We start from the raw sequence: 24,080 nt of genomic DNA on the forward strand, positions 1-24,080 counted from the left end.
CTTTTTTTGTACGTCGCGTCCGCCATTTTCGACCACGCATGCGCAGCCGGAACTCCGCCTGCAGCGCCCCAGAGTCCTGGTCGTTGCAGCACTGATGCTCTGCCGCTAAGGGGGGCTATGGTACGTCTGATGGCACTGAAGGAGTTCACCTGACCAGGTATCACAGACATCAATACACTTCACAGTCTGGCCTCCAGGGGGAGCTAAGGGTGCTATGTATTAGGCCACTCCTCACAATCTGGTAAAACTGGGGGTTAGATAGGAAGTTAGTGAGAAGCTGACTGGGTTGGAACCAGGCAACATCCTGTGGCAGAGGGTGTTGCAGGGGAAGATTCAGGGGGGTCCCTGTCAGGGGTGGGATCCTGACAGAGGCCTAGCGAACAGGAAAGAACGTTACGGGACTGCGCCTGCACTTCATCGCGGCGGTACCCCAAGAAAGGACAAGAAGCGAGGTTTATTGTGCTGAGTGAGAAACGAGATCAACGCAACAAGGAGAAACACCAGTAGGAGTCGTGCTGTAAGATGAGGCAACATCCTACTGAGGCGCGTAGCCGGTGGCCGGAAACGCCGAGGAAGTATTGAGCTCCAGGCCTTACTTCAAACCTACGGCAGGACAGTTAATTATAGGCGGGCTGTCTCACTCAAATCACCTAAGAAGACATAGGGGGCAACAGTTGGAGAGGGGCGACACTAGGGTCCCGGAAGAGCTCCGAGCCTACCCGTCATATGGGTGCATCCTAGCCATATCATCTGGGGGGACGAAGAAGAACATCAAAATCGAGTTGTGAGGGAACTTCAGAAACAGACACAACAGTTGTGGGGACTATCCCGTAAGCACAGCAGGGGAGGACCACAACACACAAGTGCTAGAAGGTACGCACAGATTTCCACCTGCAAAGGGAACTCTGGAGGTGCCATCGGACCGGCCGGACTCACGCAGCCTGGTTAACCGTATTCCGGACTGAGGATCCTGGAGCCTTCAGTAAAGAGGTAAAGAGACTGCAACCTGGTGTCCTCGTTATTTACCGCGACCTACACCACACCACAACATCATCTCATTCTCAGCTTTCACTGGACGCCCCTCAGCAGGGTCACGGACCAGGCCCAGCCACCGTGACAACCCCAGAACCGAGACACAGAGGCCCGGTACCGGGTGCCCCTCGGCCCTGCGGCAGTGGGGGCGCTCCATGCCCCCTCCTCCCCAGGCTTTAGACTGGGCAGCGGATGCGTTGAAAAACTGCATCCGCTGTCCACATGCCAAATTTTTACAACGTGCGTCAGTACGGCGCGCCGACACATAGCGACGGACCCGTACCGACACAAGTGTGAAAGAGGCCTTAGATGGCAGGTAAAGCTGATACTCCAGCATCGTGTGATAATCAGCCAAAGTCACTCAGTCTCAGCTCTTTCTAGGAGCTCCAACCTCGGCTAGACTTTTTCTCAGCAGGACGTAGTTTCCAGAATCCCACCTGGAGGTTTGCCACATTTTGAACTCGCATGAAGAATCCTCTGGAGACTTATTTTAAAAGACAATATTTGCTCTTATTTTATGGCAAAAGCAATGCAATTAAGATTCCTTTAGTTATTTATAAGCAAGATTTTCTGTAATCTCCTCTAGGGTTTGAAGTAAAACAATATGCAAAAATGTCTGATCCGAGAAAGAATGTCTGTCCTGGAGGTTCGGGGAGAAAAAGTTCTCGCCTTTTAATTTGTAGAGAATTGTGATCAGGTCGTTATCTCCAGTTCCTAAACAAAGGACCAAGGACTGAAAGATCTTTTTCTTCAGACACAATTCCTGGGGGTAACAACTTTGTTGCACAGAAAGTCACCATACTCCCTTTTATAGTTTTAATCTCAGCCACATCTCCTTGGAGCCTTGGTGAATTGGACTGGATCCTACAAATGAGACCTAGACCCTGAAGAAGGATGGTCTGACTGCAGAGATGCAAACAGTCATATACATAGGACAGACTCTTTTACTATGGAAATACATTTGTTTTTGGGCACCTGAAAGGATCCTTTCTATACCAGATCTGATAATTTATTGTTCAAAAATCAACCTTGGTTGCAAAATATTGTCTTCTAGGACAGATATGAAAATAAGAAAGGCATAAATAGCAATGATCAGAAGTTCATCAGAATATGGATATGCAAATTGCCTCTTCTGAGAAAAAGAGAAAAAGAGGACTTAAACTCTATAGCGCCACCTGTATAGAGTTTAAGTCCTCTTTTTCTCAGAAGAGGCATTTTGCATATTTAATTTCCCAGAGGAGCATTGCACGGCGAATAAGCCTCCTTACCTTGACAAGCCAGCTGGTATGTCACCCTCCATAAGGAGAAACGTTACCTCTCAGAATATGGAGCAATATGTATCATGGGATAACGAAACAAATCTTGAACCATTTGCTTTGTGAAGTTAGACAAGCAGATGAACTCCAAAAAACTAAGTGCTAAGGACTGGAAATTGATAGTATTTGGGTTTATCTGAAGCTTAAGTATGGTAAATTATGTAGACTGGGATGTGGTAGTACTACAAGTCTTTAATACAGCCATGTATCAGAATACTACTAATGGCTTGAGGGCCACACCAGGGTCTACAGATTCAGAACAGGAGGTCTGTTCAGTATCAGGAATACTGGAGCAACGCAGACAACAGCGAAGACCTGAGACCAGGAAAACAATGCCAATGTCTAATTACCAAACTTCCAGTTGCTCAGAAAGCGAGGAGCGTTCTTACCACTGAGCGGAAAAGAGGTGCACTGTAGCTGCTGTACAAGACCAAAGCCCAATAAGAAAAAGTGATTAAACAGGTCCTGTGCTGCTGTCATAAAGAAGATGAGGATAGAAAATGTCTCAGTAGAGGAGATCAAACTTTGTCTTGGGTGAAAAAAATGGATAAAAAAATCCACAACGTTATCTGACTGCTGGAAGAGTCATTGCTTTATTCCTGCATTGTGGTGGCCAAGAAGCATCTACCTCCAAAATGTGTTGAAGGACATCTGTCACAATAAATTTACACTGCAACCACATTGCCTTGTAGGAAATGGAGCAACAATAAATATTAGTCTTTTTGGTTTTTAAATCTGTTTCTCTGTTGCCTGTAAAAAAAAAAAATTAATTAAAAAAATTTGTGATATGCAAATAAAGGTGCTCAGTGCATACTGGGTGTGCCTCTGTGCACCAATCCACCCACTTAGTTACATTATTGCCCCTCCTGCCTTCTATGTCGGTTAACAGTGGTGCTTGCCCAGAACCAGCGTAGCCTCTTTTATGTGATCACTGTCCATGTGCAGGTGGGAGCACAGAAATTGCTCTCTGCGCTTTTGACATTTCTCGTTTCCTCTATCAGTTCAGGAGAGAGCACAGAAATCACTGTCTCCTGGCTTCTGACACTGCTCATCTTTTATGCACTCAACTCAGTGCAGAAGAGCGCACAGAAATCGCTCTCTAATCGCTTCTGACATTACTTGCCTCCTCTATCAGAACAGAAGAGAGCACAAATCTCTCTCTTCTCGCTTCTGACATTGCTCTTCTCTGCTATCACTTCAGTGCAGGAGAGAACACACAAATCTCTCTCTCCTCATTTCTGACATTGCTCTTCCCCTCTATCACTTCAGTGCAGGAGAGAACACACAAATCTCTCTCTTCTCGCTTCTGACATTGCTCTTCTCTGCTATCACTTCAGTGCAGAGAGAACACAAATCTCTCTCTTCTCGCTTCTGACATTGCTCTTCTCTGCTATCACTTCAGTGCAGGAGAGAACACACAAATCTCTCTCTCCTTGCTTCTGACATTGCTATTCTCCTCTATCTTTTCAGTGCAGGAGAGCGCACACAAATCAGTCTCTTTACAGTTACATTGCTGCGCGGATTTACCTTAGTAATGTCATCGGCAAGGAGAGAGTGAGTCATTATCTCCTGTATCGTATGTCAGGACATAGACTATCTAATAACACATCTTATCCGGTATATTACAGAGCGGACGTCCAGTCATTATCCCCTCTATCAGAAGGATCACTTGTTTAATACTAACCCTCACTGGGATTTTGGGGCATTCAGGAGGCTCAACCACCTCATCAGGGAGACCCATGTGAATGTTTCCAGGTAGTCGCTGTCCACTCGCAGTTTATCACTTTAACTCCTTGCACAGGACTCTGATCACGTATTATCTATGTTGTAGATTCGCCCACGTGTTCACAGATCCTGGTACATACGTTTTCATGGACAACGGGATTAAGGATCGATCACTTTTTGTGACGGTGAAAGAGAATAATGTGTATTGTGATCCGGGGGCCTCCCGTATCCAGCCATCTTCTCCATATCAGCTGGTCAAGCAAGGTATCGTCACCCAACACCGGCTCCATCTGGCACCAAACTGGCCTGCTATTTTGGGTAATATATCAGTTCCTTCATATTGCGTATAGTGTGGGCATAAGGGAAAGAGGGGCAACGTTTTATCCTATTACTGCTATCCTCATTATTATACTGGGTCTGTAGCTGCAATACTAATGTTGCCATCTTGTATGTGCTGTAGGCATCCTGCTGTTGCTCCTCATAGTTATGATCTCTCTCCTGGTCCTCACCTTGGTACTACGGCCCTCACTCTACACCCCCTGCCCGCTGAAGAACTGGAAGCCCAGATGGAGGAGTCTTGGAGAACCTTATATCCCACCTGAATATGTCCTCACACAAGACAGGTGGCCTTAGTGATATGTACAGTATCTATTATGTATAATACTCTGATATGCAGTAAATATTTAGACAATACAACTTATGACCTCAATACAGTGGCATGTAAAAGTTTGCGCACCCCTGGTCAAAATTACTGTTATTGTGAGCAGCTGAGGCTACGTTCACATTAGCGTTGTGCGACACAGCGTCGGGCGCCGCTGCGTCGCCGCATGCGTCATGCACCCCTATATTTAACATGGGGGCGCATGGACATGCATTGCATTTGCGTTTTGTGACGCATGCGTCGCTGCGGCGCACGCGTCAGGGCGCACAGGACGCAGCAAGTTGCATTTTTTGTGCATCCAAAATCAAGCAAAAAAAGGATGCATGCGTCACAAAACGCTGCGTTGTGCATGCGTTCACATTTGCGTTGTGCGTTGCGTCGCCGACGCTGCGGCGCACAACGCAAATGTGAACGTAGCCTAAGCAGGTTGAAGATGAAATTATCTCTAGCCTAAAGTTAAAGATGACACATTCCCTTTGAATTTTAGTCTCTCTCTCTCTCTCTCTCTCTATATATATATATATATATATATATACATATATATATATATATATATATATATATATATATATATATATATATATACGTATATATATATATATATATATATATATATATATATATATATATATATATATATATACACACTCACCGGCCACTTTGTTAGGTACACCATGCTAGTAACGGGTTGGACCCCCTTTTGCCTTCAGAACTGCCTCAATTCTTCGTGGCATAGATTCAACAAGGTGCTGGAAGCATTCCTCAGAGATTTTGGTCCATATTGACATGATGGCATCACACAGTTGCCGCAGATTTGTCGGCTGCATATCCCAAAGATGCTCCATACAAGGCAGGATGGATCCATGCTTTCATGTTGTTTACGCCAAATTCTGACCCTACCATCCGAATGTCGCAGCAGAAATCGAGACTCATCAGACCAAGCAACGTTTTTCCAAGCTTCTACTGTCCAATTTCGATGAGCTTGTACAAATTGTAGCCTCAGTTTCCTGTTCTTAGCTGAAAGGAGTGGTACCCGGTGTGGTCTTCTGCTGCTGTAGCCCATCTGCCTCAAAGTTCGACGCACTGTGCATTCAGAGATGCTCTTAGGCCTACCTTGGTTGTAACGGGTGGCGATTTGAGTCACTGTTGCCTTTCTATCAGCTCGAACCAGTCTGCCCATTCTCCTCTGACCTCTGGCATCAACACGGCATTTCCGCCCACAGAACTGCCGCTCACTGGATTTTTTTTCTTTTTCGGACCATTCTCTGTAAACCCTAGAGACGGTTGTGCGTGAAAATCCCAGTAGATCAGCAGTTTCTGAAATACTCAGACCAGCCCTTCTGGCACCAACAACCATGCCACGTTCAAAGGCACTCAAATCACCTTTCTTCCCCATACTGATGCTCGGTTTGAACTGCAGGAGATTGTCTTGACCATGTCTACATGCCTAAATGCACTGAGTTTCCGCCATGTGATTGGCTGATTAGAAATTAAGTGTTAACAAGAAGTTGGACAGGTGTACCTAATAAAGTGGCCAGTGAGTGTATATATATATATATATATATATGTGTGTGTGTGTATGTGTATGTATATATATATATATATATATATATATATATATATATATATATATCCCCCCAACAAATAAAAATACAAAGGATGTGTTTTTTTAAACTTTAGGGCTTTTAGGGACCATTATGTCCATGACCATATGCCAAAAAAAAGGAGGACCAGGAGCCAGAAGTACAAATATATATAAGAAAATCTTTATTTTTACAAAACATTAAAATCAGGACATCAGTAATCGTAACAAGTATTCCACAACATTACATGGGAGGGGGAAGAAAACAAACCCTTGACCCCACCACCCCAGCGCTATAGGGAATGATCATATAAACAATTATAGGCAATGCACACCATATAGCGAACGCCATAGGGAATAATCCTATAAAGATTTGTAGACAGTAAACACCGTATAGCAAAAAAATGATCGCATGGGAAGAGAAAGAGTAACTGCTGTGTCAGTATACAACAAAGGATCTAAGGCAAGTGCACTGATTAATTATAATGAATAGCCCAAGATACAGCAGCAAAAAAGTACAAAATACGCTTACCCATGCAGAGGGGGGAAGAGGAGAAGGGATCCCGCCGGGGGATGAACCCCGACGCGCGTTTCGCAGCGCTCACACGCCGCTTCCTCAAGGGGATATAATGTCTGGTGGAGCAGGACCTGCCTATAACCCCCCTGACCTCGGTCACATGTACGGCGGCCACCAATCGTAGTGGCGCTGTCGGTGCATGCGCACTGCGGCAGGAAAGCTCCGCACAAGGACCTGGTGTCAAGCCGAGCTCGCAGGCCAGGAAAAAAGTTCCGGACCTGCGCACAAGGCATGAAAGACGCCCGTCCATATGCAGCAGCCACTCGCACACAGGGCGATGCGCACGGCCACACGGGGGCGCACGCTGCGATGGAACAATGTGGATGAAGGACAGGTATGGAAACAAAAATAAAATGAATCAACACTAGAACCCACATAAGGGAAAAACCCACTAAAAACTATGTACTATGTACAAACCTATGTGTCTACAATATCCCCATACACATGATAATAACAGCGAATCATAATATAATCATTCTCTACATAAACATATAATGGCACAGATTTGACACAAGGGTAATACAGATATCTTCATATATAGGGCAGGTGTTTGACGATCAAAGCACTTCAGGGGTCCACAAGTGCAGCAAGTACAATGATGATAGCGACTCCCAAAAAGTAGATGGCGTGAAACAGGAGGAGGAGGACCAAGGCAGGGCCCACATAGAGATAATTACTGGTAATAAAAAAGAAAAAATCAAGAATTAAAAACAATTAAAACCAGAAACAAAAAACCACCGGAGGGAAGGTGGTAAAAACGAAGGATGGGACATCCCACTCAGAGAAACAGAAATACTATAAACCAGACTAGAGGTAGGGAGCGAAACTAAGGGACTCGTTTAGACCTTTTAGGGTCATGGTATCGAGCATAACGATCCACTTAGTTTCAATCTGTGCTAATCGCTTTTTATTATCCCCACCTCTAATACCCAAATGAAGCACATCGATCCCCCTCACCTTAAGCAATTTCTCGTTGCAGTGATGGTATGACCTGAAGTGACGGGGGATTGTTTTGAGATCCACCCCCGGGGACACCGTCCTGGCCGCGCCAATGTCCCGCACATGTTCCCGTACGCGAACTCTAAGTTCGCGAGTAGTGAGACCAACGTATATCCTGGGGCACGGGCAAGTGGCATAGTATATCACATTAGTAGTCCCACAGGATATACGCTGTCTGATCTGAAATATTTTAGCGCCATCACTAGAGGCAAAATCGGAACAGCGCAGGACATTGGCGCAGGCAAGACAGTGCCCACATGGAGTGCATCCCACACGAGGGCCACCTGTACCAAAAAAGTTCCTTTCCGGAGCTGGAATATAGTGGCTCCTCACCAACATATTACTAAGATTAGTGCCTCTTCTGGGAGTCATAAGGGGAGAGGCGCCCAGGGTAGCACACAGGGAAGGCTCAGCCTGGAGAACAGGCCAATATTTTTTCAGAATAGACTGCATACTCTCCCATTCATGATTGTAGGTGGAGATGAATCTGATTATGTCCATCTCCACCCACAGTACGGCGTCGGACCTTAGAGTGCAAAAGATCACTTCGTGGTGTGTTACGTGCCCGATCATATCCGGCCTTTATAGACCCGCGGCTATATCCGCGAATCTGTCCTTCAGATCAAGAGCCTGTGACTCAAATCTGGCCTCAGTGGAGCAAATCCGCCGCACCCTGAGGAACTGTCCGACCGGGACGGCCCTAATGGTGGCCGGGTAGTGAGCAGAGGATGCATGCAATAAAGAATTATGTATATGTCGTACATGTGACTTTTTGCCAGATGTCACTTTTGTCCCCTTTACGCTCCAGTTCTGTCTGATATCCGCATGTTTTCTCTTTTAGTCTCCAGTTTTATGAAGCTGTTGGCTCTCACAGCTCGGGAGAAATACAAGACATTGGGAAGAAGGAAATCTCTTATGGATCAGGTGCATACAGTACATGATGTGTGCGGGTCAATGTTGCTCAGCCTCTGCTCACTGTGTGTTCCCTATCGGATCCCTATAAATAAGTGTCTGCTATAAGTATCATTTCAAAATTAAAAGTCCCCAAAAGAGAATTTTTCTAATTGGACCTGATCTGTCTTGTTGGTTTTACTCTCTATAACCACATTAGCCATCACTATCTGTATTTTTCCTATTCATTGGTGGCCACAGAGCCGTCACAGACATACTTTGTCTTAGATCATAGGAGCTGTGTACACATCCTGGAGGATTTCAATGTACGAACTTTATTTGACAAATTGGAAGATCAAAATCTTCACTTGACGTCTCAGCTAGGAAGACACCGGAACGAAACGCTTTCCTTCTACAAGGCCTTCATACACAGGATACAGGTGCTGAAGGTGAGCCCAAGGCCATCTCCGTGACCCAGACCTACTGTATGAAAGGCTCTGGTAATCGTTTTGTCTGGGTCATGTATGTTTTTTTTTCCTGTTACAGGAAATGTTACAGACCCTCGAGCTGGGGACCAATAAAAGTGTTGAGTGGAGGAAAATTCCCCTGGAAGGTGAAGAAGAAAGTACAAGAGCCACCATGACTTCCCAGCAGAGTCAGAGCTCATCCCTGGGCATGAACCAGGGGTATAACACCGAACTGACCCAAGGTGAGGCTCTTTCATGACCTGGAGAGCAATTATTTTATGTTGCTATATGCCTGCACCAAGGCCTCCTTACAGCAGTTGGCCACTACTTTGTTCACATGAAAGAGACTCAAACAGCCATAGATGAGCTCCTTTTGTAATTACATCACTTTTCCAAATCCATCTGTAGCCTCCAATGAAGCTTGACTTGAAATCCCACTTCCTTTTTGACTCAATCACGGACACATTGAGCGCCATTTTCGTAATTACCTGTTGTAACATACTGTTAATTTCAGGAGTTTTCATGCAAGAGGCCACCGCACTTATGAAAGTTTTAAAGCTCACATTGATGAAGGTCTCCACTGAGCTAGCAGCTAAGAAAGCCATGTCTGCTAAGGAGCAGCACAACCACATCAAGGGTCATAATAGTGCCAGAGCAGCAAAACCTCTGGAGCACGACCAGGTCAGATTTCACTGTTAAAAGTTATGGGTGGATTTGGGCCTTTTTATTTTTACTTATGTGCATGTATTTTTGGCTAAGAAACATTTTTACAAAGGGTTTTTATTATAAGGTTTTATAGTGTGTGTTTTGTATCACAGACTGTGGATTGCGTTAGCAGTGATCTTGTTCTCAGGTCTGTAACTCTTATCTTAAGGCCCCGTCTCACATAGCGAGATCGCTAGCGAGATCGCTAGCGAGATCGCTGCTGAGTCACAAGTTTTGTGACGCAACAGTGACCTCAGTAGCGATCTCGCTATGTGTGACACGTACCAGCGATCAGGCCCCTGCTGCGAGATCGCTGGTCGTGTCGGAATGGCCTGGACCTTTTTTTGGTCGTTGAGGTCCCGCTGAATCGATGTGTGTGACACCGATCCAGCGATGTCTTCACTGGTAACCAGGGTAAACATCGGGTTACTAAGCGCAGGGCCGCGCTTAGTAACCCGATGTTTACCCTGGTTACCAAGAAAAACAAACAGTACATACTCACCATCTGTTGCCTGTCAGGTCCCTTGGCGTCGTCTGCTTCCTGCTCTGACTGCCGCCGTAAAGTGAGAGCACAGCAGTGACGTCACCGCTGCGCTCTGCTCTCACTGTACGGCGGCACACAGAGCGGGAAGCAGACGCCAAGGGACCTGACGGGCAACAGATGGTGAGTATGTACTGTTTGTTTTTTTTGGTAACCAGGGTAAACATCGGGTTACTAAGCGCGGCCCTGCGCTTAGTAACCCGATGTTTACCCTGGTTACCCGGGTGCTGCAGGGGGACTTCGGCATCGTTGAAGACAGTTTCAACGATGCCGAAGTCGTTCCCCTGATCGTTGGTCGCTGGAGAGAGCTGTCTGTGTGACCGCTCCCCAGCGACCACACAGCGACAAAACAGCGACGCTGCAGCGATCAGCATCGTTGTCTGTATCGCTGCAGCGTCGCTGTGTGAGACGGGGCCTTTATTTTTCCTAAAGGTACCTTTCACACGAAACGACATCGCTAGCGATCCGTGACGTTGCAGCGTCCTGGCTAGCGATATCGTTTCGTTTGACACGCAGCAGCGATCAGGATCCTGCTGTGATGTCGCTGGTCGCTGAATAAAGTCCAGAATTTTATTTGGTTGTCCGATCGCTGTGTATCGTTGTGTTTGAAAGCAAAAGCAACGATACCAGCGATGTTTTACACTGGTAACCAGGGTAAACATCGGGTTACCAAGCGCAGGGCCGCGCTTAGTAACCCGATGTTTACCCTGGTTACCAGCGTAAAAGTAAAAAAAACAAACAGTACATGCTCACCTGCTCGTCCTCCAGCGTCTGCTTCCTGACACTTACTGAGCGCCGGCCCTAAAGTGAAAGTGAAAGCACAGCGGTGACGTCACCGCTCTGCTGTTAGGGCCGGAGCTCAGTCAGTGTCAGGAAGCAGACGCTGGGGGACGCGCAGGTGAGCATGTACTGTTTGTTTTTTTTACTTTTACGCTGGTAACCAGGGTAAACATCGGGTTACTAAGCGCGGCCCTGCGCTTAGCAACCCGATGTTTACCCTGGTTACCCGGGGACCTCGGCATCGTTGGTTGCTGGAGAGCGGTCTGTGTGACAGCTCTCCAGCGATCAAACAGCGACGCTGCAGCGATCGGCATCGTTGTCGCTATCGCTGCAGCGTCGCTTCGTGTGAAGGTACCTTATCATCTTCTAAACTGATTTAAGACCACTTCTGCTTCACCTCAGAAGATAAATAAGGATTACATTCACTGGTAACTCATTTCAGTCTGCTGTGTACTATGATAAACAGAGGATGTAGAAATCGAATGCTCAGGAATTCACAAAAAAAAGACCATAATGCTTGTAGTTCACTGCACAAGGGTGTTTGGGGGTCCGAGACTTGAACCTACAATGGTGATGAACTGATAGCATGTCCTAGGAATATGATTTCACTTTATAAGGCAGGAATAAATTAATTATGGGTTGGTTGCTGATAGTGGCAGCAGCACATTAGTGGCATTTTCACAATTTTTGATATTTTATGGTTTATATCTGTAATTTCCTACATATGAAATCTGATTGTAATGTGGATTATTCAGTTAACCTAATTCCGCTACTAACTCTACAACGAGGGACGCAGTACCCGAGTTCTGAATATTTTCTTACTTTACTCTAGACCTCAGCCAATAAGATCGCTTATGAAGGTCTGATGAACGGCAACATACCGATGCTTTCTTCTGTGGGTGCGTCATATCCAATGATACATTAGAAGAGTTAGGACCTTTCTGTAAGATTTGTTTGGACTTGGATATTTAGATTTTACGTTTACTTTCCTAGGTTCGCAGTTACACCCACAGCTGTTTATGACAGCGTTGTACAGAGAAGAAAACTTTAAGAAACTTATCACTGCTAGCCCTTTATCTAGGACTTTGGAAGAAATCAAACAAGCACTTAATAAACAGACCCATGGTACTGATTGGTAACTCGGATGTGTGACAAATGATGGGCAACATCTGCTCTAAATTCTTCATAAAACATGTTACCGTAGCTTCTGTCATATTTACAAAAAGGCAAACAGTCTCATCTTCATTCTATGATATGAAATAGACTATTCTAATTCATTTGCAATTTGTGTTTGTTTGTTTTTCTAAAACGGAGCACCAAATCCCACAGACTGACATACATTCTCCAAAATGTTTTCTGCTCCATAACTTGCCATCTGCTTCTTTTTCTTCATCATTCTGCCAGCACTAAAGGTGCTGGATCAATCATTCCAACACTTCACCAGCATGCACTGCTCCATCCACTGTCCAGTGGCTTCCATGCTCTGAACTGAAGGCTCACCTCTCTTCCTCAGAGTGGAAACTATAAGATATATATATATTATTTTTTTTTTCAGAGAAACCGAAAAACTTTGAGGCCGTCACCGTCGGCAGCCTTATCCCCATGGACATGAGCCAGCTCTCCCCCCGTCAGTTAGTTGTGTTCCGGTTTGGCTCCGCTCTCCTCCATCTTGTATGTCATGGCTGCTCCCAGTTTCCTCTGCTTCTCGTGATAGCTCAGACAGTGCCCAGAATCCAGAGTCCTGGGCAGCTGACGGAGGATCTGCATCTCGGAGATTCCTATTATGATACAGAAAATAAAGCTTTGTTTGTGCCGTACCTGAGCCTGGACCATGTCGGGGAGCTGGCAGCGATCATTGTGCATGCAGTGGCACGGATCGCTACCGGTGAGTAACAGAGTCTAAAGCTTATGGAGCGATGAAGTAGATATTATAATGTGAAAACAACGTGTAACTTATTAGTCACTTGTTGCCACTTTTTATCATAGTGACTGATGCTTTGCTCTCTTGCTCTTTAGGACTGCATCAAACCCCAATTAATAATGAATACATACAGTGCATGAATGGAGCCGTCAGGGCGATATCCCGTGCTTTGTTTCATTCCTGGGGTGCAGAGAGGCCAGGGATTCTCACAGTAAGTGCTGTCGGTACACCCCAGAGTCTCCGTGTCTGTGGTGATTGATGAGGAATGTGCATATTTGCAGATATCTAGTTATTGTCATACAGGATGTGTCCTCTATACATGTGATAGTGGTGGCGTCACTTGCATATTTCTGGAGCTATGTACCTGACACTGACATGTCACTGTTGAAATGACTCCTCAGGGAAGACCTTCCAAATAAGTATTATTTCATGATAAAAGGGGTTAGTGGCTTCGGAAAAACCTTTGTGCTCCCGGGTATAGTATGTTTTAAAAACACAAGCTGCTTTTTTCTCTCCTTCTCCAGGTCCCATGCTTAGTCTTCACCACTGCTCCCAGTATCTGATATTGTCTGTAGCACTGATATAACATTGAAAATGTTGCAGTCAATAACTGAGATCAGCGACTTGTGCTGTCAGTTCGTGCAGGACTGCTGAACTCATGACTAGAGATGAGCGAATATGTTCGGAAAACGATCAACAAAGATAAATTCAGCACGAATATGGTACATTCGGATTCGTGATTGGTAACACGAGCATTTTTCTTAAAATTGGAAAAAGTCGATAATATTCGGTAAAAGATAGAATAAAAGCCGGCAATTCATGTGCCGCATACATTAAAATCACAGAGTGACAGATTAGAATAGATAGAATATATATAGACACACATAGAATACATATAGAATACATAGATATATACAGTGCCTAAAAGTAGTATTCAACCCTCTGCAGATTTAGCAGGTTTAATAAGATGCAAATAAGTTAGAGCCTTCAAACTTCAAACAAGAGCAGGATTTATTAACAGATGCATAAATCTTACAAACCAAAAAGTTTTGTTGCTCAGTTAAATTTTTATAAATTTTAAACATAAAAGTGTGGGTCAATTATTATTCAACCCCTAGGTTTAATATTTTGTGGAATAACCTTTGTTTGCAATTACAGCTAATAATCGTCTTTTATAAGACCTGATCAGGCCGGCACAGGTCTCTGGAGTTATCTTGGCCCACTCCTCCATGCAGATCTTCTCCAAGTTATCTAGGTTCTTTGGGTGTCTCATGTGGACTTTAATCTTGAGCTCCTTCCACAAGTTTTCAATTGGGTTAAGGTCAGGAGACTGACTAGGCCACTGCAACACCTTGATTTTTTGCCTCTTGAACCAGGCCTTGGTTTTCTTGGCTGTGTGCTTTGGGTCGTTGTCTTGTTGGAAGATGAAATGACGACCCATCTTAAGATCCTTGATGGAGGAGCGGAGGTTCTTGGCCAGAATCTCCAGGTAGGCCGTGCTATCCATCTTCCCATGGATGCGGACCAGATGGCCAGGCCCCTTGGCTGAGAAACAACCCCACAGCATGATGCTGCCACCACCATGCTTGACTGTAGGGATGTATTCTTGGGGTCGTATGCAGTGCCATCCAGTCTCCAAACGTCACGTGTGTGGTTGGCACCAAAGATCTCGATCTTGGTCTCATCAGACCAGAGAACCTTGAACCAGTCAGTCTCAGAGTCCTCCAAGTGATCATGAGCAAACTGTAGACGAGCCTTGACATGACGCTTTGAAAGTAAAGGTACCTTACGGGCTCATCTGGAACGGAGACCATTGCGGTGGAGTACGTTACTTATGGTATTGACTGAAACCAATGTCCCCACTGCCATGAGATCTTCCCGGAGCTCCTTCCTTGTTGTCCTTGGGTTAGCCTTGACTCTTCGGACAAGCCTGCTCGGCACGGGAGGAAACTTTCAAAGGCTGTCCAGGCCGTGGAAGGCTAACAGTAGTTCCATAAGCCTTCCACTTCCGGATGATGCTCCCAACAGTGGAGACAGGTAGGCCCAACTCCTTGGAAAGGGTTTTGTACCCCTTGCCAGCCTTGTGACCCTCCACGATCTTGTCTCTGATGGCCTTGGAATGCTCCTTTGTCTTTCCCATGTTGACCATGTATGAGTGCTGTTCACAAGTTTGGGGAGGGTCTTAAATAGTCAGAAAAGGCTGGAAAAAGAGATAATTAATCCAAACATGTGAAGCTCATTGTTCTTTGTGCCTGAACTACTTCTTAATACTTTAGGGGAACCAAACAGAATTCTGGGGGGTTGAGGGGTTGAATAATAAATGACCCTCTGATAAAACTTTTCACAATTTAAAAAAAAAATAAACAAAGAAATAACATTCTTTTTTGCTGCAGTGCATTTCACACTTCCAGGCTGATCTACAGTCCAAATGTCACAATGCCAAGTTAATTCCAAATGTGTAAACCTGCTAAATCTGCAGGGGGTTGAATACTACTTGTAGGCACTGTAGATGTCAGTGACATACATATATATATGTCTATATATATTAGATAGATAGAAGAAAAGCCGACAATTCATGTGCCACATACAGTATAATCACAGCGTGACAGGTTGGAATAGAATAGATAGAATAGATATATACACATAGAATACATATATATATATATATATATATATATATATATATATATATAGATAGATAGATAGATAGATAGATAGATAGATAGATAGATAGATATAGATGTCAGTGACACACACATATATACTGTATATTACATAGAAGAAAATCCGGCAATTAATCAGCTGTGTACTGTAAAATCACAGCAGGAGCCGACAGGATAGTAGAGATGGATTACATACAGTAAATACATATAGAATAGATATATAGATGTCAGTGACAAATACAATTAGTGCAGTGTGTGTGCAAATTACTGTAGAACATTGAAAATGCATTACTGCCATAGAAAATAGGGAAAAAGTACTATATAATGTACACATGAAATATTTATCTGCAAAAATTGCTATGAAAAAAGGAAGGTACTTTGCGCATAAATTGGCCAATGTATGTGAGCCCAATTACCACATCAAGGCGTCCTTCATAATTGGGTCCCTCTCCTGGGCAAAAAAGCCTACAATTTATGGGTCAGGAGTCCACCAGCTAACTACTTAAAATCACCTGTGGCTATTGGGTGTGGGAGTGCACATGTCCAAAAAAGCTTAATACAAATCGAGAACAAGACTAGCACATCCAAGCTAGTGTGAACAGGCGCCAACCAAAAAAAACATATAAGTTGAAAAACGATAAAGGTTGCACCATTATTTACCAAGAATGATTACTCTAGAACATTGAAAATGCATTACTGCCATAGAGAATAGGAAAAAAGTGCTATATAATGTATTTTTTGGTTGGCGCCTGTTCACACTAGCTTAGATGTGCTGGTCTTGTTCTCTATTGGCAAATTACTGTACATGTATTTAATTAATAAAAGATTCATTTTTGGAAAAAAATGGCGTGAGCTCCCGCTCAATTTTCGTAACCAGCAGAGGGAAAGCCGACGGCTGGGGGCAGATGTTTATAGCCTGGATAAGGGGTCACAACTGTATACTTATCCTTTACTGGCTATTAAAATGGGTGACCCTAAAAAAAATGACATGGGGTCCCCCTATAATAAATAACCAGCAAAGGCTATGCAGACAGCTGCGGGCTGATATTAAAAGCCGAAGAAGGGGCAATGGATGCTGCCCCCCCTGCTAAAAACATCAGCTCTCAGTCGCCCCAGAAAAGGCGCATTCTAAGATGCGCCAATTGTGGCACTTAGCCACGCTCTTCCCCCTTGCCCTGTAGCGGTGGCAAGTGGGGTGATAGTTGAGGGGATTGATGTCACCTTCATATTGTATTGATGTCACCTCCTATTACCTAACTGATGGCACAGCAAGCGTGAGAAAGTTCTCTTGCTCGCGGTGCCATCTGACAGGTTCTGCGAGTTCACAGCCAATGAACTCACTTCACCTATGTGACGTTGGCGCGAGCGCCATGGGAAATTGCATGATGCGACCATCAATTGCCAGCTTTTCAAAGGACACCGGTGCGTAGAAATCGGACAGCACTCACATGGTCCGAGTGCTGTGCAATTTTTTTTTTTCGCACCCATAGGCTTGCATTGGCGAGTCTCGGTGACAATCGCAGCATGCTACGATTTTACACGCATGCTAAATACGCCCAAGAAAATAAATGGTGATATGAGCTGCCCCATAGATTAACACTGGTCCAAATGCTATGCTTTTGTGCTGTGTATGTTCGGCGATTAAATCAGCGAATATTGCAAATTCGGTGTTCGTGAGCCGAACTGAATATTGAAATATTCGCTCATCTCTACTCATGACGTCAGTGATGCAAACTATTACAGACACTGGGATCTGCAATGCTGAACCAGGGGAGAGCAAGTAAAAGACAGGATTTTTTTTTATAACAAATTGGAAATGGAAGGAAAGGAATTTTTATGAAATCAGAAAACCCATTTACAGTCCAGCTGTCACGGATGTGTAAGAGACTGCAGACCTTGCACTGCATCTGTCTGCAGAAGGTCTCAGCTGTTTTCTTTGCAGACTTCTGCCTGGTCCTTCTATTGCTAGGACCCAGTGGCCACCTCCACCGGCTCTAATGGTCACTCTTGGATCTGGGTGTTTATAATTCCCAACTTGCTGTTTGGAGTTGTGGGTGATATGTTCTATTTGCACTTCTCTGATAAAGCTTGGAGCTGTAGCAATCTGTAGCATCCTCTTTGGAGTTTGGAGGGCGTCTGTGTTTCTCTCTGAATCTACTGTCGGGACCACACTCAGTCGGAGCAGCCTTTGGAAGTGGGGAATCACCAGAAATAATACACAAGACACGTCTCGTATAGTATATCACTGGGAAGCCTTTGAAGCACGCCTGCCTTCAAGGTGCTATCCCCTCTTTATATAGTTGTACAGGTAGTTTCAGTGGTTATACAAGTTTTGCTTGTTTAAACAAAGAGAGAAAAGAGAAGACAAAAAAAACAGTTTCGGCTATGTGATAGTTTCACAACAAACAAAACAGTACAGTTTCGCCTAAGTGGCAGTTTCACAAACAAAAAATAGGATTTCACACTATAGCTAAAATGTCCTTGAATGGACAGGTCAATATTGATCACAAATTCTTTTTGGTTTATTGAGATAACCATTTTTGTTCCGCTCTTCACAATACTCAAGCTAAGTGTCTCCCTTGTTTCGTTTATCCTATCTGTCTTTAGCAGTAGTGAGGATTGACTAGCGCTCATCCTGTCCTTTTCGGTGCAGGGCTTATTGCCATCGTCAGGCAGGGATTAGGTATCCTGCTTGGCGATAGGTGCGGAACCTATATAGGGACGATAGGCAGACAGGCTGATGTTAGATCTGTCTAGGGGTCTCCACTCCCCCCTTTCCTAGTGTTTGGTTCCCTTTCCATTATCCCTTCGTGTTACACCTGCTCATCGTTATTGGCACCCATGAAGTTTAAGTACATTATGTGGAATAGCTCCTGAAAAAAATGAATCAAGTGAAACAGTTTTTTTTGTATATAGCGCTCATGTTAAATACAAAAGAGAAAATGATCAACTATAATTTAAAACAAAAAACCATGGGAGGGAAACATAGAAAAACCTTAAGCTCTTGGGGACACTGGTATTAGCACACTTTACATTAAATTAGTGTGGAAACACATTTTGACTAGCTCACTGTAAATCACAATTGAGAATCACCTGTAATTAATTGGCAGTGCCCATGTGACATGAATTAGCCATGAAATGCCCTACCCAGTGTACGAAAACTTGATTTGAGTCGAAGATCCTGGGTCCTCCAACAAGAAAATGACCCAAAGCGCACATCCAAAAGTACACAGGATTGGATGAAAAGAAAATGTGGACTGTTTTAAATTGGCCGGCGATGAGTCCTGACCTCAATCCCCTTGAAAATCTTTGGGGTGAACTGAAATCTGCCATTGGGAAAAAGAACCCTACAAACATTCAAGAGCTTGGACAAACTGCAAAGGAAAAGTGGGAAAAAATACCAGTGAGAAGTGCAAGAAGCTTATAGATGGCTGCAAGAATCGTCTGGAGGCTGTCATCAGTGCCAAAGGGTGTGCAACCAAGTATTAATTAGGGGCCTTTATTGCTGCACATGTTGTTTATTCTGATTCTTCTTTGAAATTGCAACATGTAAGTTGAAAACAATGTTTTATTGTTATATTACTTTGGAATACGAATTAAAAAGTTCAGAGAACACAGCTTGGTAAATTTCCATTTACCGGTATTTATGAAGATATTGTAAAATCTCTGAAAAAAATGAAGCGGTGCCAACAATGGTGAGCAGGACTGTAAGTTATAGGTAGGTAGAAAAAAAACTTTTTTCTGTCGAGCCTCCTAGTGGCAGGATGTGTATCCAGAGTCCTGCGTCCGCAATGTATTCAAGGATTTTACTGTAAGTACTAAAATCCATCTATTAATTTCATTTTCTGTGATACTTGCATTCTCCTTTCAGGGTGTTAGAGACACAAATCCTGACATGAAAACCGCGATCAGAGACCTTCTGATGATGCACAAATTACCAGATCAATACCAAACGCAGAGAAGGTAGGGACCACATTCTGTCCATGTGAAACCTATCTCCGTTAAAGGGGTTGTCACAACTGGACAGCCTTTTCTTAACTTTAAGTGCCATACATATCATAAAGAAAGTCATATAGTTACTTCCACAGAAAACCATATGCTTCTAGGACTGGCACCATTCCTTGTGTGGTTCAAGGAGGTTACGTGACATTGTAATGTCACCTGACCACTGCAGTCAATCACCAGCTGCTGATCATCTGCAGCGCTCACAGTTCCACCTGATGGAAGTATGAGAGCTACATCAGGCAAAGGCAACATCTCAGGAGGGTTTTTTATGTTACGTGGGTCACTTATCTTTAATTGCTGAGTTTGTGCTCATACTCAGCCAATCCAAACAAGCAGAGCTGCAGTGTAAAGCATGAGGTAGACAACAGCAGTCTGAGCTTCTGATAAGACTGGAGATGGATTCTCAGTTTGCGCCATATATTAATGGAGATAACATCTGAGCTTGAGTTGCCGATCTGAGCTGTGCCTATAGAGCTTTCATTTAAAGGCCTCTTGATGGCACTGATCATTAGATGTCTATGTGAGATACACTTCGCCTCCACAGGGTAACTGTCATGGCTGCCCCCACTCATTTCTCACTGTCAATAAAATATTCCAGTTACGTATAACTACTCCCATCATCTGCAGTGTCATTTCCTTCTACACGTTTTCTTTTATCAGCTGTGAATTTTACAGCAAGTTTAGAAACCAGAGAATCATGGAGAATGTGTTTGTGAAGAATTCTGGACGCCTTCGAGAAAATGCTAAAGAGGACTGTTCAGAGCAGACGGCCACAAAGGTGAGCCATTAATGTCCATTACATCCTGTATGGAGCATATAGCACTATGGGGGACACAATGGTATACAATGTCGGAGGAGGTGATGCATAAGCGCCAGTGGGAAGTGGGGGGTGTAGTCCTTTTCCTAGAGTGGCCGTCATGTCGGTGTTTGCCATAAGGGCCCACAGCCACTTTCGCCAGCCCTCAGGTCACCTGGTAATCTTGTACTGTATCGTTCTATTCACAATGCAGGATCCTCCTGTAGAATAAAGCATCTGTCCTCTACCATTGATATCTGTATTGTGCGGCAGGAGGAGGCGATAGACACTCTCAATGAAGAATTCCTCCAGCTGGTAACAGAAGCCATGGAAAACCAGAGAGAGTCCCGAGCCCTGAGCGTCCGGACAGACAGCGATCCGTCTGTGGTAAGTTCTACTTAAGGTCTCTGCTGACTTTACGTGGTGCAGTGATTGGTGTAGGTATTGAACAAGCAGGGAATGTTGGGAGATTTTAGCTCTGAAGCCTGCAGAATTGTGACTGTAGATCTGTAGTATACGGCCATACATGTGCGATGTCAGATGAACAGTCATTCAGCCGTCAGCAGTATCTCCTCACCTCTTCTCACCCATGAACGATTGTTCGTGTGATTTCAATGTGGAGAGAGGAGAAAGCCGCTGACAGACGCCTGGTGGCCACTTATCTACTAGAGAACTAAAGGATCAGGCCTATAAATTCCTACAGCCCGACCTTAATCTCCCCCAACATCATCCATCGGGGGGAGCGATGTACATTAGATATTGGCATGTTTGGACGACTTTGATCTGAAGTCGATGGGGGATTTTTGGTTAAGGTAAGTATTGCAATGCTTGTTACTATTTATTTAAACTGTACATTTTTTTTGTGCCACCTCTGCCGTTTTGGAGGTCCAGCAGGGACCTCACTGACTTTGGGTTGCTGTGATCAATGCTCAGGAAGCTGCCATGTCACTTCCATCACTGCTCTTCTTGTTTCCTCTTGATACTTGGTGCTGCACTCTCCTTTACCTCAACACACCGAAATGATCTTTGCAATGTACACCATCCCCAAAACCCACTCTCCCCTAGTTGTCTTAGGAAGTTGCAAAACTTTTCATAGTTAATTAAGATCTCTGCTTGCGCCTAGGGAAGGGAAACATTTATTATTTGCTGTACTTCCAGAGGCTGAAAACTCGAGCTTGTCCTGTGCATACAACGTATCGCAGCCTGTACTGACTACGACCTCTTATTAAAGTCGGGCTGGGCGCTATATACAGTGGGGCAAAAAAGTATTTAGTCATTCAGCAATAGTGCAAGTTCCACCACTTAAAAAGATGAGAGGCGTCTGTAATTTACATCATAGGTAGACCTCAACTATGGGAGACAAACTGAGAAAAAAAAATCCAGAAAATCACATTGTCTGTTTTTTTATCATTTTATTTGCATATTCTGGTGGAAAATAAGTATTTGGTCAGAAACAAACAATCAAGATTTCTGGCTCTCACAGACCTGTAACTTCTTCTTTAAGAGTCTCCTCTTTCCTCCACTCATTACCTGTAGTAATGGCACCTGTTTAAACTTGTTATCAGTACAAAAAGACACCTGTGCACACCCTCAAACAGTCTGACTCCAAACTCCACTATGGTGAAGACCAAAGAGCTGTCAAAGGACACCAGAAACAAAATTGTAGCCCTGCACCAGGCTGGGAAGACTGAATCTGCAATAGCCAACCAGCTTGGAGTGAAGAAATCAACAGTGGGAGCAATAATTAGAAAATGGAAGACATTCAAGACCACTGATAATCTCCCTCGATCTGGGGCTCCACGCAAAATCCCACCCCCTGGGGTCAGAATGATCACAAGAACGGTGAGCAAAAATCCCAGAACCACGCGGGGGGACCTAGTGAATGAACTGCAGAGAGCTGGGACCAATGTAACAAGGCCTACCATAAGTAACACACTACGCCACCATGGACTCAGATCCTGCAGTGCCAGACGTGTCCCACTGCTTAAGCCAGTACATGTCCGGGCCCGTCTGAAGTTTGCTAGAGAGCATTTGGATGATCCAGAGGAGTTTTGGGAGAATGTCCTATGGTCTGATGAAACCAAACTGGAACTGTTTGTAAACTTGTCGTGTTTGGAGGAAAAAGAATACTGAGTTGCATCCATTAAACACCATACCTACTGTAAAGCATGGTGGTGGAAACATCATGCTTTGGGGCTGTTTCTCTGCAAAGGGGCCAGGACGACTGATCCGGGTACATGAAAGAATGAATGGGGCCATGTATCGTGAGATTTTGAGTGCAAACCTCCTTCCATCAGCAAGGGCATTGAAGATGAAACGTGGCTGGGTCTTTCAACATGACAATGATCCAAAGCACACCGCCAGGGCAACGAAGGAGTGGCTTCGTAAGAAGCATTTCAAGGTCCTGGAGTGGCCTAGCCAGTCTCCAGATCTCAACCCTATAGAAAACCTTTGGAGGGAGTTGAAAGTCCGTGTTGCCAAGCGAAAAGCCAAAAACATCACTGCTCTAGAGGAGATCTGCATGGAGGAATGGGCCAACATACCAAGAACAGTGTGTGGCAACCTTTGGAAGACTTACAGAAAACGTTTCACCTCTGTCATTGCCAACAAAGGATATATTACAAAGTATTGAGATGAAATTTTGTTTCTGACCAAATACTTATTTTCCACCATAATATGCAAATAAAATGATAAAAAAACAGACAATGTGATTTTATGGATTTTTTTTTCTCAGTTTGTCTCCCATAGTTGAGGTCTACCTATGATGTAAATTACAGACGCTTCTCATCTTTTTAAGTGGTGGAACTTGCACTATTGCTGAATGACTAAATACTTTTTGCCCCACTGTAGAGGAAGGGCCATTTATATGGATACACCTGGGTGGGCCATTTATAAAATTGCATTCAAAATGGCCGACTTCAAAATGGCCGCCATGGTCACCATCCATCTTGAAAAGTTTTTCCCCTCCCATATACTAATGTGCCACAAACAGAAAGCTGATATCACCAACCATTCCCATTTTATTTAGGTGTATCCATATACATGGCCAACCCTGTACAACTGGGTAGTAATGATTGTTGACTGCAACTTCTACAAGTTTTCCACAAGTTCATAACTCTTTTCATCTGTGCTGGAAAATAGCCAAAAGGATCTATTATAGCAGCTTCAGGTTTTACGGAGTCATAACGATCCTCTGTGTCCTGTGTACTGAACGTCTCAAAGAAGAACGGTAAACAACACAATGTCCCCAATGTCCCGCACTTTGATGACTGATAGGATCTTCCATATAAACAAGATTTATTATGCAGAGACTGGAAACCAATAAAAGCTGCACCAGCGGTCAGAAACAAACTGGGTCATAAAAATACTTGTGTAGAGTAATAGATCCTATGTACTCGGAGTCTGTCGTGATCAGAACA

At 44.2% G+C, this 24,080-nt stretch overlaps 1 protein-coding gene across 10 annotated transcripts in view; it reads left to right on the forward strand.

Moving 5' to 3' along the window:
• The window catches only part of LOC143764221 (uncharacterized), a 321,683-nt gene that overhangs the window by 293,418 nt on the left and 4,185 nt on the right, over positions 1 to 24,080 (forward strand). For 8 of the 10 annotated variants that reach the window (XM_077249606.1, XM_077249602.1, XM_077249608.1 and 5 more), the window contains 14 exons: positions 3,977 to 4,103; positions 4,180 to 4,391; positions 4,534 to 4,696; positions 8,734 to 8,816; positions 9,072 to 9,232; positions 9,330 to 9,492; positions 9,765 to 9,931; positions 12,109 to 12,175; positions 12,270 to 12,401; positions 12,832 to 13,161; positions 13,293 to 13,408; positions 19,732 to 19,823; positions 20,526 to 20,643; positions 20,935 to 21,048. In XM_077249606.1, coding sequence (XP_077105721.1) covers positions 3,977 to 4,103; positions 4,180 to 4,391; positions 4,534 to 4,696; positions 8,734 to 8,816; positions 9,072 to 9,232; positions 9,330 to 9,492; positions 9,765 to 9,931; positions 12,109 to 12,175; positions 12,270 to 12,401; positions 12,832 to 13,161; positions 13,293 to 13,408; positions 19,732 to 19,823; positions 20,526 to 20,643; positions 20,935 to 21,048 — 2,045 coding nt within the window. Of the gene's footprint in view, positions 1 to 3,976; positions 4,104 to 4,179; positions 4,392 to 4,533; positions 4,697 to 8,733; positions 8,817 to 9,071; positions 9,233 to 9,329; positions 9,493 to 9,764; positions 9,932 to 12,108; positions 12,176 to 12,269; positions 12,402 to 12,831; positions 13,162 to 13,292; positions 13,409 to 19,731; positions 19,824 to 20,525; positions 20,644 to 20,934; positions 21,049 to 24,080 lie in introns of those variants that run through there. The other 2 variants (XM_077249607.1, XM_077249611.1) reach the window with 2 other exon arrangements.

The sequence above is a fragment of the Ranitomeya variabilis genome, chromosome 4, assembly GCF_051348905.1.
Source record: "Ranitomeya variabilis isolate aRanVar5 chromosome 4, aRanVar5.hap1, whole genome shotgun sequence".
NCBI lineage: Eukaryota > Metazoa > Chordata > Amphibia > Anura > Dendrobatidae > Ranitomeya > Ranitomeya variabilis.